The sequence below is a fragment of the Lucilia sericata genome, unplaced genomic scaffold, assembly GCF_015586225.1.
Source record: "Lucilia sericata isolate MDLA Ls3-8-SP2 unplaced genomic scaffold, ASM1558622v1 Contig000859F_arrow, whole genome shotgun sequence".
Lineage (NCBI taxonomy): Eukaryota > Metazoa > Arthropoda > Insecta > Diptera > Calliphoridae > Lucilia > Lucilia sericata.
This window is the reverse complement of record NW_023994850.1, coordinates 82,418-99,621: the sequence shown is the minus strand read 5'-3', so window position 1 is coordinate 99,621 and position 17,204 is coordinate 82,418. Positions and strand designations below refer to the sequence as shown.

General features: G+C 26.5%; 1 protein-coding gene across 1 annotated transcript in view; it reads right to left on the bottom strand.

Moving 5' to 3' along the window:
- LOC119608624 (putative uncharacterized protein DDB_G0277255) overlaps nucleotides 1-17,204 on the bottom strand; it is a 79,505-nt gene that overhangs the window by 6,352 nt on the left and 55,949 nt on the right. Inside the window, 2 exon segments of the mRNA XM_037963115.1 lie at nucleotides 9,728-9,874; nucleotides 12,683-13,495. Coding sequence (XP_037819043.1) covers nucleotides 9,728-9,874; nucleotides 12,683-13,400 — 865 coding nt within the window. The 5' untranslated portion in view covers nucleotides 13,401-13,495.

The window sequence follows — 17,204 nt, the reverse complement described above, 5'->3', positions numbered from 1 at the left end:
AAGGATAAGGAAATTTTTAAAAGTTTTGTTTAAAATACGATTTTTTAGTTCAGAGTTTGGGGACAAAAAAAAGTTATTTTTGATATTTTCGAAAATTTGAAATTTATTTCGAAATTTCGAAAATTATTAAAAACTTTAATATTTTAAAGAATTTATAAAATAATAATTTCGAATAGAGTTCGAGCTTTCGAAAATGAAAAAAAACAGAAAACATTATTTTTGGACAATTTCGAAAATTCTACTTTATGTTCGAAATTTTAAAATTGCTAAAAACTTAAAAATTTTACATAAAATTTAAATTTTTATGATATATATCACAAATAAGCATCAACAATTATTTCGAAATTAAGTTCGAATTTTCGAAAATAATTAAAAATACGAGAATTTATGAAATTTAAATGGCGAAAAATGTTTAAATCTATTAAAATTTTGAGATTAAAGAACATTAAGCATTATATTTGGACAATTTCGAAAATTCGAAATTATGTTCGAAATTTAAAAAACTGCTAAAAACTTTTAAATTTCAAATAAACTCAAAAATTTTACGATTTTTATTACAAATAAGCCTTAAATATTATTTTCTAACATAAAAATCAAATTCTAAATTAAGTTCGAAATTTCGAAGATTGCTTAAAGTTTTGAAATTCAAAAGAAAAACCAAAAATTTTATGATTTTTATTACAAATAAGTCTTAAACTTTATTTTCTAACATAAAAACCAAATTCGAAATTAAGTTCGAATTTTCAAAAATTGCTTAAAACTTTGAAATTCTAAAGAAAAACCACAAATTTCATGATTTTTATTACAAATAAGTCTTAAACATTATTTTCGAACAAAAAAACCAAATTCGAAATTATGTTCGAATTTTCGAAAATTTAAATATTAAAGAAAATATTAAAGAAAAATCATAAATTTCATGATTTTTATTACAAATAAGCCTTAAACATTATTTTCTAACATAAAAACCAAATTCGAAATTAAGTTCGAATTTTCGAAAATTGCTTAAAACTTCAATATTACAGAGAAAATTTACAAATTTCATGATATTCTTTAAAACTATCTTTAAAAAATTTTTCACAATCTTAAAACAAAATTCGAAATTAAGTTCGAATTTTCGAAATTAACTTTAAATTCTAATATTTTTATAATTTTCCATTTAAAAGCCGTATTTGTTGCTTAAACTTGTTTATTTCAAGACTTTTTCGTAATTTTGCAAAAAATTTATTTGTTTTAATAATTTTTTTAACGTTAATCAAGTAATTTTTTTTTGTCCTCAATAAACAATAATGAAATTATATAAAGATACAATATATTTTCATAATCAATATATTTAGCTAAAAGGTAATTCCTATAAATTATCTCTATAACTATATTGTAATCATAACGCTCTAATAAATTTTGACGCCTTTACACACAAAATTAAAAATAAAAGAAAAAGGAGAACAGCAACAACAACAGCAATAACAACAAAAAATAGTTGTTACAAAAGAACAAGCAAACTCTGCATAGACCACAAGTCGGAAGCAAATTCATTTATAGGTTTTCTTATGAATAGGCTACAACAACCAAGGCGTTGCCAATAAGCTTAACTATCAACACCAATCAATATTGAATTAGCCAATGTCTAATAGAACAAGTAAAAGGAAAAAAAATTTTATTTTTTATGATGCTGAAGCTGTATGCTTTGGGTTTTTTTGTTACCCTTTCGTTGTGTTTGTTGGTTTGTCTTATCCCCGCCATAAACCACAATAAGATGATCAATGCCAATGGCAAAACAATCAACATGAACACGTGCCGCCATAAGGAATTATCAATGTACATATTCTATGACCAAGACTTGACTTTCTTTTTTCTAATTTTTTTGTTGTTTTGCCCAGGAATCCTAAGACAAGTCTCTTCTAAGCTTTAAAAGCTAAAAAAAACTGCATTATGAATAAGGAAAATCTATAAAAAAGACAATATTTTTTTTTTGTTTCTTTTCAAAAATGTTTTGTATGAAAAGTTGTAGAGAAAAATGCAAATAGTTCAGAGATTTGACACTTAAAGTTATAGAACAAGACAATAGTGAATCTACTATATGCATAGCATGGAACTAAAAAGTACTTGCATCCTCTAGTAGAATAAAACCATTGCTAAGGTTGCATACATATGATAGTTAAAGATGTTCTTAGTTGTAAGAACAACATGTAAAATAATAATAAAAATCTTTTTTAATAAAAAATACAAAAAAAAAAAAACAACCTAAAACTTAACATTAACTATTCATGTGTATGGAATTCAAATCAAATGGTACTTGTGGTTTGGTTTTCTTTTGTTGCTTTTTTTTTCCTTTGCCTTTTGCGCCCCCTTTTGTGTTGTCTTGAGCCAACTTTGGCTGTATGAATGAAACGCTTGCTTGCTGTTGTTTGTTGCTTGTTTTAAGAATGGCACTTATAAAATTGCAATTATAATAAGTGTCACTTAAAGGTGTTGTTTTTATTGTCGACTTATTCTTGTTGTTGTTGCTTGTTGCTATTCCTTATGAGCTTAGTTGTTAGAAGTGAGGAAGTGTTGTTGCTTAAAATCGTTTGTTCATATATATAACAAATTTTTATGAGTTTTTAATAAAATTCTTTTTCTAGTTGTGGTTTTAAAAGAAAAATTCTTTTGAAAGAATCTTTTGTATAAACTAAAAGGCTTTTCTAGAGTTTTCACAAAAAAATCAATGAATTTGCTCAAAAAAAATCCGTATTTTTAAACCATATTTTCGGATACATTTCGAACATATAATTATTTTCTAAATATCTTTCTTTTGATATACATATTGCCTTTTTTGCTAAATTTTTTGAGAAAATCATGTTTTTTTGTCGAATTTTTACTCATATCTTCGTTATTTTCGAACCAATTTTGTAGATACTCAATATTAAACTTATTGCATGCATATCTCATAGACTTATTGGAATCAGAAGATATCTGGGGTCTTAAGAAAATTTATTTGTGTTACCCCCTCATTTTATAAAACGAAACTATCGTTAACGTAAAAAATTTGTATGAAGAATACAGGGAAATTTTTGAAAATATGAATTTTTTCCATACAAATTTTTTTGAACGTTTGTCGTTTCGTTTTATAAAATGAGACCCTTATTGTTAAATAGAATTCTCTATGAGGAATAGAAATATATATTAAGGGTCTCATTTTATAAAACGAAACGACAAACGTTCAAAAAAATTTGTATGGAAAAAATTCAAATTTTCATAAATTTCCCAGTATTCTTCATACAAATTTTTTACGTTAACGAAAGTTTCGTTTTATAAAATGCGGGGGTAAGTTATAGTATCGAAAATTATATAATGGGAATTACAAACAGAATGACCAACTTATATATAACCTTCTGTGTGAAGAGTGAAGGGCATAACAACATTTAACAAATGATTATTCGCAAAATTGGGGTTTGATTTAGATATATAGTTATTGAATCGCAAAATTATATTGTGGAAATTACAAACGGAATGACAAGGTTATATATAAAATTTGTACGAAGGTGTAGGGTATAAACACATTCAGCAAATTATCGGTTTAGATCTCTATCTACTTATTAATATTATCTATTAATCTATCTATCTATCTATCTATCTATCTATCTATCTATCTATCTATCTATCTATCTATCTATCTATCTATCTATCTATCTATCTATCTATCTATCTATCTATCTATCTATCTATCTATCTATCTATCTATCTATCTATCTATCTATCTATCTATCTATCTATCTATCTATCTATCTATCTATCTATCTATCTATCTATCTATCTATCTATCTATCTAGCTATCTATCTATCTATCTATCTATCTATCTATCTATCTATCTATCTATCTATCTATCTATCTATCTATCTATCTATCTATCTATCTATCTATCTATCTTATCTATCTATCTATCTATCTATCTATCTATCTATCTATCTATCTATCTATCTATCTATCTATCTATCTATCTATCTATCTATCTATCTATCTATCTATCTATCTATCTATCTATCTATCTATCTATCTATCTATCTATCTATCTATCTATCTATCTATCTATCTATCTATCTATCTATCTATCTATCTATCTATCTATCTATCTATCTATCTATCTATCTATCTATCTATCTATCTATCTATCTATCTATCTATCTATCTATCTATCTATCTATCTATCTATCTATCTATCTATCTATCTATCTATCTATCTATCTATCTATCTATCTATCTATCTATCTATCTATCTATCTATCTATCTATCTATCTATCTATCTATCTATCTATCTATCTATCTATCTATCTATCTATCTATCTATCTATCTATCTATCTATCTATGTATCTATCTATCTATCTATCTATCTATCTATCTATCTATCTATCTATCTATCTATCTATCTATCTATCTATCTATCTATCTATCTATCTATCTATCTATCTATCTATCTATCTATCTATCTATCTATCTATCTATCTATCTATCTATCTATCTATCTATCTATCTATCTATCTATCTATCTATCTATCTATCTATCTATCTATCTATCTATCTATCTATCTATCTATCTATCTATCTATCTATCTATCTATCTATCTATCTATCTATCTATCTATCTATCTATCTATCTATCTATCTATCTATCTATCTATCTATCTATCTATCTATCTATCTATCTATCTATCTATCTATCTATCTATCTATCTATCTATCTATCTATCTATCTATCTATCTATCTATCTATCTATCTATCTATCTATCTATCTATCTATCTATCTATCTATCTATCTATCTATCTATCTATCTATCTATCTATCTATCTATCTATCTATCTATCTATCTATCTATCTATCTATCTATCTATCTATCTATCTATCTATCTATCTATCTATCTATCTATCTATCTATCTATCTATCTATCTATCTATCTATCTATCTATCTATCTATCTATCTATCTATCTATCTATCTATCTATCTATCTATCTATCTATCTATCTATCTATCTATCTATCTATCTATCTATCTATCTATCTATCTATCTATCTATCTATCTATCTATCTATCTATCTATCTATCTATCTATCTATCTATCTATCTATCTATATTTCCACCTTAAAAAAAAATTCTTAAAATTTATAACAAACTTTTCCCGCTATACCCATAAATATTTAAATTTATTACATTTTAATCGTTCTTAAACTGTAATCTTAATAAATTCATAATCATATAAAAATCTTTTGTTATAAATTGTTGTCACAAATTTAGTTTTACAATAATTTTACACTTTTAAAATGCCATTAACTCATAAAAAGGAAATTTCACCATAAACTACTAAAATCAAAATATACACAAACAAAGAATCAAACAGACAGACTGAGGGACAGACTATCGGACAAACAGACAGACTTACTTACATACCACACTCATAAAATATCACCTTAAAAAAATGATTGTTGTTGTCGTGGTGGTGGCTGAACAACAGCAAAAAGGCCAAGTTAGTAGGTCTATAACTCGTTAACTACACATATTTATTATGTTAAACTATATTTGATGGTTTTGGAGTTTTACTTTGGGTTTCCTTGGTTTTGTGCCTTTATGTACTTAGAAGTATGACCATAAAATATTTTTCAAATATGTGGAGGTGTTTTTTTTTTTTCTTCTTTTATACATCTGTCCGTCTGTCTGTGAGTCTTACTGTCTGCCGTTGTAGCTCTATGAGTGTTTGGCATGTGTTGGGCGATAGTTTTTTGAACAAAGAGAAGTTTTAGTTTGAAAAGAATTTCTTTCCATTCTTTTCTATCATATTACATTACATTTCCTATATCATTATGATGGTAATAATATTTGCTAATATATTGTTAATGTTATGTTAAATGCCTCAAGTGTCAAATAAAATTTAAAAACGTCCATAAGAGTTGAAATGTTTGAAATATTTTTTTTTAACAAAACTTTTCTTTGGTGATAGTGTTGATAGGTTGTGAGTGTGTTTTTGGTATTTAATTGAAAGGAAATGCCAAACTAAATTGTTATATTTAAAAGGAATTTAACAAAGTAGAGCTAAGTTTTGAGTATTTATTAATTAGTTAAAGTTAGAATCGTATTTATTAAGTTTCGCATATAGTATATTTTACATAATAATTTTAAAGAAAATAATATTTTCTTTTTTATATACATATTTAGTATTAAATTCCCATTGCTAACTTTCATTTTGTACGATTTTCTCGCTTTTCAATTAAATTTTTATTGCATAACTTCACATTTATTCGTGTGTATAATATTTCATCAAAACTTTGTTTTTTTTTTTGGTACAAAAACCTTCTTCAAATACTTTATATAAGTCAATTATGGAATTCTTGAGAATTGTAATTTTTTTCCACTCCAAATAATCAATTTTCTTTATTTCCATTCTTTTACCACATTTATCGTATTCGATTTGTTACGAAAAACATGAAAACAATTACAATTATTCAAGAAAAATCCTCACGTACGCATAATTTAATGGTCGATATTATGCCGTGCAGTTCATGTTACAGACAGACGTATGATTGGAAGGACAGACAGACAGATAAACATTAATAAAACCATCAAGTTTTAACTCTTTTTTTTCATTCTTTTGTTTATAACAATCATAAAATATGGTTCACATAATTCATATTTTTTTTTCGTTTTTGATTTGTTTTCTTTAACAAATAAAGCTTAAGTTGAGAGAGCAATTTTTGAAGATCGGTTATAACGACTTTCAAAAAGCGTTATCTGTGATAATGTTTACAATCAGGCATTTAGTCATACTTTAGTCAGTAGACTTTAAACTAATTTATCATGTAGTATATGAACTAGTCTGTAGTGTACTCTATAGTCAGGCCTACAGTCTAGTCTATAGTTTGGCCTATAGTGTAGTATATAGTCTAGTCTATAGTCTAGTCTATAGTCTAGTCTATAGTCTAGTCTATAGTCTAGTCTATAGTCTAGTCTATAGTCTAGTCTATAGTCTAGTCTATAGTCTAGTCTATAGTCTAGTCTATAGTCTAGTCTATAGTCTAGTCTATAGTCTAGTCTATAGTCTAGTCTATAGTCTAGTCTATAGTCTAGTCTATAGTCTAGTCTATAGTCTAGTCTATAGTCTAGTCTATAGTCTAGTCTATAGTCTAGTCTATAGTCTAGTCTATAGTCTAGTATAGTCTAGTCTATAGTCTAGTCTATAGTCTAGTCTATAGTCTAGTCTATAGTCTAGTCTATAGTCTAGTCTATAGTCTAGTCTATAGTCTAGTCTATAGTCTAGTCTATAGTCTAGTCTATAGTCTAGTCTATAGTCTAGTCTATAGTCTAGTCTATAGTCTAGTCTATAGTCTAGTCTATAGTCTAGTCTATAGTCTAGTCTATAGTCTAGTCTATAGTCTAGTCTATAGTCTAGTCTATAGTCTAGTCTATAGTCTAGTCTATAGTCTAGTCTATAGTCTAGTCTATAGTCTAGTCTATAGTCTAGTCTATAGTCTAGTCTATAGTCTAGTCTATAGTCTAGTCTATAGTCTAGTCTATAGTCTAGTCTATAGTCTAGTCTATAGTCTAGTCTATAGTCTAGTCTATAGTCTAGTCTATAGTCTAGTCTATAGTCTAGTCTATAGTCTAGTCTATAGTCTAGTCTATAGTCTAGTCTATAGTCTAGTCTATAGTCTAGTCTATAGTCTAGTCTATAGTCTAGTCTATAGTCTAGTCTATAGTCTAGTCTATAGTCTAGTCTATAGTCTAGTCTATAGTCTAGTCTATAGTCTAGTCTATAGTCTAGTCTATAGTCTAGTCTATAGTCTAGTCTATAGTCTAGTCTATAGTCTAGTCTATAGTCTAGTCTATAGTCTAGTCTATGGACTATTCTATAGTTTAGTCTAGTCTATGGTCCAGTCTTTTTTAAATGCCCTTTATAGGGTGCAACATTTAATTTTTATAAATTTTATTAAGTATTGCTAATCTGTGTGTTAAACAACAAAAATTCAAAATTTTATTTGCCAAACTGGTTTTATTCTTATTTCAATCAAAATGTTGAACTGTCATAATAAAACTAAAAATATAATATTTCTATACATATTTGACATTTTAATGACAGGTGCAAAATATGTTTTTCTTTTCAGTTTTATTATCAAATTTTTTTTTTTTGGTCAGCTTAAAACCTTTTAAAATATTATTTTTCAACCAATTTGGTAACGATTAAAATTTAATTGTTTCATTATAAAAATAAAAACTATCAAACGTTTATTAAGTCAAAATAGCCAAAACAGAAAAATGGCACCTGCGGAATTTAAAAAATATATAAGACACATGTTAAATAACTAATAATAATATTTTTTAAAGAACAATGAACTTAGATTTTTTAAATATATTTTTTATATCTCTATTTTTATTTTATCTTTCCAATAAATCTGTTATTAAGCCCTTTTTTCTTGACAAGTCATTATCATCATAACCCATTATTATCATTGTCTCTTTCTCCTAACTTCATTTCTCTATTAAAGTTTTCTTTTTCGTTAAAAAAGAAAAATATGTCATTTGAAATCTTTAACTTAGAAATAGTGTAAATCATGTTGGGTAATTTGATACAAATTCGCTTCATTTAAGTGTAATATTGATTTCAAAATGATTTTGCAAAAAAAGAAAAAAACTTCCTTGTTACTTACTACTCATGGCTGATGACTGTCAGTAAATCTATTGTTATTTGTTATTAGCACAGATTTTTAGCTCTAAAAGTGTGTGTTTGTGTTAGATGCGGTTAAATAGGTTAAATTTTTTCCGGTATTAGATGTTGAGTTTTCTATGTGTTCTTTCAAACTTTAAATAACGGATTAGAATTACGTAGTAGCATAAGGAAAGTAAAGAATATTACAAATGTTTTAGTTACTTGCATACAGTTTGACCCTATAACTGGCTGACATATACACTATAATTTTTATTAGAACATTTTTGAGTTAATTTTTGCTGCTACTTTTACTACTACTACAGATTAGACTATAGATTAGACTATAGAGTATACTATAGATTAGACTATAGGCTAGACTATAGCGTAGACTATAGACTAGACTATAGAGTAGACTTTAGACTAGACTATAGACTAGAATATAGATTGGACTATAGATTAGACTATAGATTAGACTATAGATTAGATTATATATTAGACTATAGATTAGTCTATAGATTAGACTATAGATTAGACTATAGACTAGACTATAGACTAGACTGTAGACTAAACTATAGACTAGACTATAGATTAGAATATAGACTAGACTATAGACTAGACTATAGACTAGACTATAGACTAGACAATAAACTAGACTATAGACTAGACTATAGACTAGACTATAGACTAGACTATAGACTAGACTATAGACTAGACTATAGACTAGACTATAGACTAGACTATAGACTAGACTATAGACTATACTATAAACTAGACTATAGACTAGACTATAGACTAAACTATAGACAAGACTATAGACTAGACTATAGACTAGACTATAGACTAGACTATAGACTAGACTATAGACTAGACTATAGACTAGACTATAGACTAGACTATAGACTAGACTATAGACTAGACTATAGACTAGACTATAGACTAGACTATAGACTAGAATCTTTAAAAACGATAAAATTATTATAAATTTATTTGTAAAAAGTGTTTCAGACCTATTTAGAGTCCATTTAAGAGCTATAGTGCTCTAATAGAAAACTTACCATTTCTAGCACTGTTTGTAGCCGTACTGGCTATTGAATTTGTAGTACTGGTAGAGGTGTTGGAGGTGGTAGATATTATTGATTTCTGTTCATCATCTAAAACCACCACTGGTACAGCAGTGACCAGCTTATAATCGGGTAATTGAACTGTTAATGAAATTCAAAAGCAAACAACAAGATTAAAATTGAGTTATTTTTAAAACGAAAAAGAAACATTTGACTTCTACAACAATTTAAATTTTTATATCAGTTTTAATTTACACTTTGCTGGCTCAAGAATATTTCTCTTTTTGTTTAATTTATAAAATTAAATAAAAATATGTTAAAATTCTTGATAATTTTTGGGTTATTTGCTGATAGCTCTGCTTTTTTAAACAACAACAATAGCAGTAGTCTTATAGTGGATACATTTATGGATAAATTGCATAAACAGCAGTTACAACAAGCCGCTTTGATTTTAAAAAATATAACGGAAATAGAAAATTTATACCGAATCAGCTTAAAATTATTAACACTAGAACAGCAGACCTTAATAAAATTAATGTTTTTTGAGCTTATTAATGAAAACCACTATAAATGGCAAGAAGCTTTAGATAAAACACAAGCCATACAGTTATGGCAAGCTTTAAAGCTGGACTTAAATTTAAGGGAATTTAAAAGTATGCAAAAGTTTTTTAAAGATCTCGAATATCTTATTATAGAAAAAACAGCTTTGGATTTAAAAGCTTTTATTTTATATAAAAATTTTCAAAATTTTGAAAACTTAACTAAAGATTTAAGCAGCTTGCCATTGGATGTTTTATATCAGACAGTTAAACTTAGTTTAAATAAAACTTATGGTATAATTTTACACTCAAAATTATTAAAACGTTTAAATTTACAAAACCATTTAAATAAAACAAAAATTATATATTTTATAGAATTTTTTAAAGAGCTTAAAGCTCAAAAAGCTTTAAGTGCAATGTTGTATTACAAATTAGCTTTAAGCTTACGTTTGATATTACAACAAACATGTTTTTATGATAATAAGATCAAACTAGGTTTAATTAATCTCAAACAAAGTCTACCTTACGATATTTTACAACTAGTCTTCAGTGAAAAACTTTGCTTAAGCTTGCAACATGAAGAAAAACTTTCGTTTTTAACTGGCAACCAAGAAAATTTGTTTAGTTTAAGTTCAACAGTAAACCATAATGTTGTATGGTTATCTTATTTAATTGAAAATAAATTAATTTTGAAATCGAACTGTAACAATTTGGAAATTTTAATTAATTACCCCCACAATTTAAATGATAATGTCAATGAATATCATTTAAAACCTGCCACTACAGCTAAATCTAATAATAAGTATTACTTATGTAATTCATTAACTAAACAAATATTGTGCTTGCAAAATTCTGAAATAATTTGGGAAACTAACTTAAATCTAAAAGATACAACTAATTGCTTGTGGTTTATAAATAATTGTACAAGTTTAAAACGTTTCTTGGTAAATGAGTATAATTGAATTGAAATTTGTAATAAAATGTCGTTTTTTTTACATAAATAAAAATTTTCAAACATGTTTTTCCTTTACAAGTGTTATTAGTCTACTACTGTTTGGTAATTGTTGGTAATTTAATTGTCTATCTATCATTGCTGATATCACAGTTTAGTTATAGAGAAGTAAGTGCAAGTGTTTAGAATTTAAAAAATTGAAATTGTTTTAAGACATGCAAGGTTTTTAAGTTATTTTTATAAAAAAGTAATTATCGATGGCCTTAACTATATAAGATGAGATCAAAAATTGTTCTGGTTCAAATACTTTTGATGGTGTGATTAAAGAAATAAAGCTTTTTAGTATCAAAAGTTTAGTATATGGAGGAAAAAAGCTCAAACAGATGAAAAAGCTTCTTAGGATTCTTCATGTTCGTTTGTTAGTCCAATAAATAGGATCTTATTTTAGTGTAAATAACTAAAAATTGATTTAAAGCTTTAAAGCTCTTAGCACTAAAAGTAACATCCAATTTTAAGCTTTGCTTAAAACTTAATCTTTAAGCTTTTTAATGCTTTATATTTTAATTGGTTGAAATTCTGAAACGTATTCTCAAAATATGTACATAAGATGTTATGTACATACATGTTATGCTCATTAGATGTTATGCTAAAGCTTTTAATATTAAAAGCAGATTCCAGTTCTAAAATTTTACTTAGGCTGATGTCAGAGAGCCTGCTACAAGCGATGCGAAGCTTTGCGCTACAAACTTTTGTAGCAGGCACTCCGACATCAGACTAAAAGCTTTAAATTTTACTTTTAATGCTGGTAGCTTTTAAATGTAGTTTCCAACAATGTTTACTCCCTTATAATTAATCATTAGATATGAAGCTTTGACATAAAGCTTTAAATTCTAATACATTTCTAATCGAAATCATAAAGTTTAGATCATCAATTAAAAGTAGGTTCCACATCTAAACTTTGAAAACGAAAATGCATAAGCTTCTCCTTGAAATTTTAAAATTTTTAGTCAAAAACTATTGCTGTTCTAAAAAGCTTAAAGCTTTTAATTTTAGTAAAATACTAGTCATTTGGATGAAATTCCAAAAAATCATCTAATAACGAAAACATTGGCATTAAGCTTTTGATATGAAAAGTAAAATCTTGATTTTTGTTTCGTTTAAAGCTTAAATTGAATTTATTTCAAGCTTTTTATATAAAGCTTAAAGCTTTTAATGGTAAGCAACAAACTAAAAAAGCTCTTAAAAACATAAAACTTTTATTTTAGTAAAATAATTGTCGGAAAACTTATCTCAGAATTGTTGTTCTATTAGCTTTTAAGCTTTATCTTAAAGCTTTAAGCTTTTAATATAAAAGTAGATTTTATAACTAAACATAAAGCTTTGGATTTAAACGCAAACGAAAAAAGCTTTTTCTTAAAGCTTTAAGCTTTTAATATAAAAACTAGCTAGCAAACTTACCATTCGAACCCATTAGTTGCAAAGAATTACTCTGTTTGCTATTACAACCATTCGGTGTTATATTCAAACTGCCACCAATCGAATTTCTTGCTCCAGCAGCACCATTAGACTTTTCATATATACAACTACTCGAAGAAGAGGTATTACGATGATGTTGCCCCAACAAACCTCGCGATATTGTGCCATTATTTGTACTTTGAGAATACTTTTGGTATTGACCATTTGGTGGACCGGTTATATCATTACTACTGCCACCATAATTTAACAATAAAGAATTGGCCTTATGATTAAAAATATGCACACTGGCCGGTCTCTGTAGAACAGCATCATTTAAAGAGGCCACAGATAAAGCCGAAGGGGTTTGCCTACCGCTATGCGAGTAATTAAGATTTTGTTGAGCAGCTTGATAGTGTATACCGGGTGTAGAACATTGTTGCGGCGACAGGGAATCATTACTCTTGGGCGGTGTAGTATGAGCTGAAGAGGAAACTGCTATATTTGGAGTACCGCTGGTACTTAAATTCGTGCAACTTAAAATCATAACGGGTGAATTATCGTGCAAATCGGGCAAAGACGATGATATGGTAGAAGAACCACTTATTGATTTGGTAAATTTCGAGGCACATGTTGCTACCGGTGAATGATTAGAGGTTTGACTATCCGATGCCAAGGGATTTTGAGAAGTATCTATGGATTTGCGCGTCTTAAATAGGCGCATGCTTTCGGTATAAATATTTAAGCAAAAAGTTCTCACCGAACTCTTTCCTAATACAGCTTAACGATATTGCGAAATTCTGTTATAGAAAACATAATCTAGAAAAAAGAAGAGAAAAATTACATTACAAATAAGAATAATTATAGGAAAAATAATTGCTATAATAATACATAATTTTTATGGCAAAAATTTAAAATATTTACAATTGATTGACAGTTAAATAATTATAGTGTTTAGAGTAATTTAACATGACATTTTCAATAGAGGTATTAAACAGAAATGAAAAAGTAACACTTCTACTTCTGCTTAAACAATTGCAACAATGAATATTACATCATTTACTAAAGAATTTTAAAAAAAATCTAAACCAAATTTTAAGTTTGAAAAAAATGTCTTTAACACAACAAAAAAATTTTTAAATATTAAAAAAATTTTGAATTTAGTTAAAAATTGTTCGGAATTGTGTTGGAAATGGTGTTGCTTATATACTAAGCTTGTAATTATTATTAGTTTTTTTTTTTTTTTTGTATGCAAAACATATTATTGTCTGTCTGTCCGCTTATCTTAGTATTATGTTAATATTTATTACGCTAAAGAATGTTTTTCTGGTATTTTTAGTTTTATTTTTTCTTTTTGCACAATTTGCAGGTGTTAATTGCAAATACAAATGCAAAATTTTAAAAGGTTTTTTTGAAGGTTTATTTATACATATTTAACAATCTAATGAGTTTTTAATAATTTATTGCCCAAAAAAATTATATTATATTTGATTTGTTAAAAACTGTTTTATATAATATTTTCCACCTCATTTTTTTGCAAAATCCATCGAACGTTCTATTTTAATAACAAAATAATTAGGAACATTATGGAAGTTTAATTGAAACCATTAAATTTGTTGTTGATTTGACTTACACATACAAATATATTTCAAAAAAATTATAAAAATTAATTTTGTTCATGGCTTATAACCCAGCTATTTATAGAACAATTTTACTAACTTTTAATAGCGAGATTCTCGTACATGTGTTTAATAAATTGATCCAAAATATGGGCCTTTAAAATATATATGGCCCTAGAAATGTTGATCTCAAGCTAATCTCAGACAGACGGACATTGCTAGAATGTTTAAATGGATGCAACACAGAGATGGACATTGCTGGGACGTTAAAATAAATCCTATTCAATCAATTTCAAATCCTTAACTAACTTTCAGTTGTACTTTTGTTATCGAGGGTTCTGAAAACTCTAAATGTCTACAAGAATTATGGCCATTTTCAAATCAGTTTTTTCAAAATTCTACCAGACAGACGGACTTGGTTAGATTGTTTAAATGGATGTTATAATAGATTTATAGATTTTATAAGTTTGCCCCTAAGTGTTATAGGTTCTTAGAAGACTTTTAATAGCTTCAAGAAGTAGTAAGAGATCTCGGTATTTGGAAAGCTTTTGGTGCAACAGTCATACGGATATACGGACATCATAAGATTGTTAAAAATTTCACTTTTTTAGAGATTCTTGGTTATACAACAAAATGTTAATAGTTACAAGTCCATCCCTATATTATTTAGCGCCTTTAAAACTTAAGTTTTTATTAATTAAAAATTTTTCATAAATTTCAATTTTCACTTGTTTCTTCTCTTTTTTAAGACCCACTGTGCAAAGTTTTAATATGCTTAAAATATGATAAATATTTAACTATAAACGAATTGATAGTTAAATTCTCTTTTAAAACCTTGCTAAGCTTAAAATTATTAAGTTTATTAAAATTGTCAAATAGGGCGTATGATTAATATTAATTGTAGAGAATTTTAGAAAAATACCAATAACTCCAAAAGTAGTAGACCAATTTCGGAAATTTTAAATGTTGTGGAAAGCTGATAAAATTTGGAAACAAATTATTTAAATAAATATACGAGGGTGGTTTAAAAATTACTTAAAATTTTCACACTAATAATTTAAATTAGTTTAGAAAAAACTTCAATGAATTAAAAAATTTAATTACAGTTTGTTTTAAATGATAGGCTTATTATATGTAGTTTAACACACTTACAGCTAGGCTTTCTTAATGCTTAATTTATACTAAGTTTTATTTTAAAAAAATGTTCCCACAAAGCAAAATATTTTCATTAAGAAGTGTTAAACCTGTCTTATAAACAAATTTGCATAAAAAACACAAATTTTCTCACATTAGTTGGTTTTTTATAAATTATAAATATAAAAAACAAACTGCAAAAAAATTAGTTTAAATATTCAACTTAACGGTTTGGTTTAGTTAATAAGAAAGTATAAAGAAAACACACAAAAAAATAATTACAAAATGTAATTGTTTTCCATTAAAAACAAAATAGTATTAAATAAAAAATGTAAGTCACCCAGTAATAACACATTTTACACAAAAGAAACTCTTAAACAAAACAAAAAAAAGTAATAAAGAAATGTGGAATAAGAAATAAAAATTCAAGTTGACCGTTACACTTTATGGAAATTTGAAAATTGTAGTCAATGATGACCACAACAAGAAAATGTTGGAAAAAAATATGTGTATTAAAGTGAAAACTTGCAAGTTTTCTGCTTCCTTTTTTTCTAATTTTCCATTTCGATTTGTGGTTATTTATTTTGTAGCTGAATTTTTTCAATTTCAATATTTTTTATGTTTTAAGCAATTATTTGCTCTAGTGGCTTTTATAAAATGGCAATAAACTAATATTGCAACTAAAAGATTTTAGTTTTTTTTTCTACAATTGTTATTATTTTCAAATGTATAAATTAACAATTAGTTGTTAACATTTTTTAGTTTTTGTTTGAAATTACAAATATCACATGTAATACAATAGATTTGAATTGAATTACAAATTAAATAAAGAAATGTTTTTTTTTTTTTCAATTTTCATATAATTATAAATAAAATTTCCTTATTTTAAATTTAATAAATTTTTTGCAGTTCAGGGTAATTATTTGCTTCAAACATTCATTAACTTTTAAAATTAGCCCTAGATCTCCCATGGTTTTTACTAAATTTTTCCAAACTCATAAAAAGTCCTTTATTTCTATTGCTTTGCTTTAATTAAAATCAATTTAAATGTTTTCCCCATTTTTTCTTCCATAATTTCACCACAGCTCTAGTAGCTATGAATTCATTTATCTTATGATCTTTAAATCTTCTCAGAATCTATAAAAATCATTTTAAATTAATTAAAAACCCATAAAAAACAATCCTTTCAAAATATTTCTACTACTTAGGCCAGGCAATTGCTGTAAACACAAATTCTAAAGGAAAAATATACATTGAAACCAGCCAAAGCAAAAATAAAAAAAAAAAACTATTGACACAAAACTCTAACAAGCCCATTTTAAAGTTAACGAATGTTGCAAAAAAATTTGTGTGTAATAACCAGGAGCTGCTCTAAATGTCTTAAAGCATTTATCAATTATATACGAGAAAAATTAAATTCCTTATGCATGAGACAGCGCAGCGCAGACCAACGAAAAAAAATGGGAAAAAATTTTAAACTAGGAGTGAAAAAGGCAAACAAATAACAAGATATATAACGAAACCAAAGACCAATAATTACAAATTCCTAACATAAATTGTTCAGGCAGGGATGTAAAGCTGAAATCAACTAGAACATAACCAGAACATGACTAGAGCAGAAGTAGAACAGAACTAGAACAGAACTAGAACAGCACTAGAACAGAACGAGAACAAAACGAGAACAGAACCAGAACAGAACTAGAACTGAACTAGAACTGAACTAGAACTAGAACTGAACTAGAACTGAACTAGAACTGAACTAGAACTGAACTAGA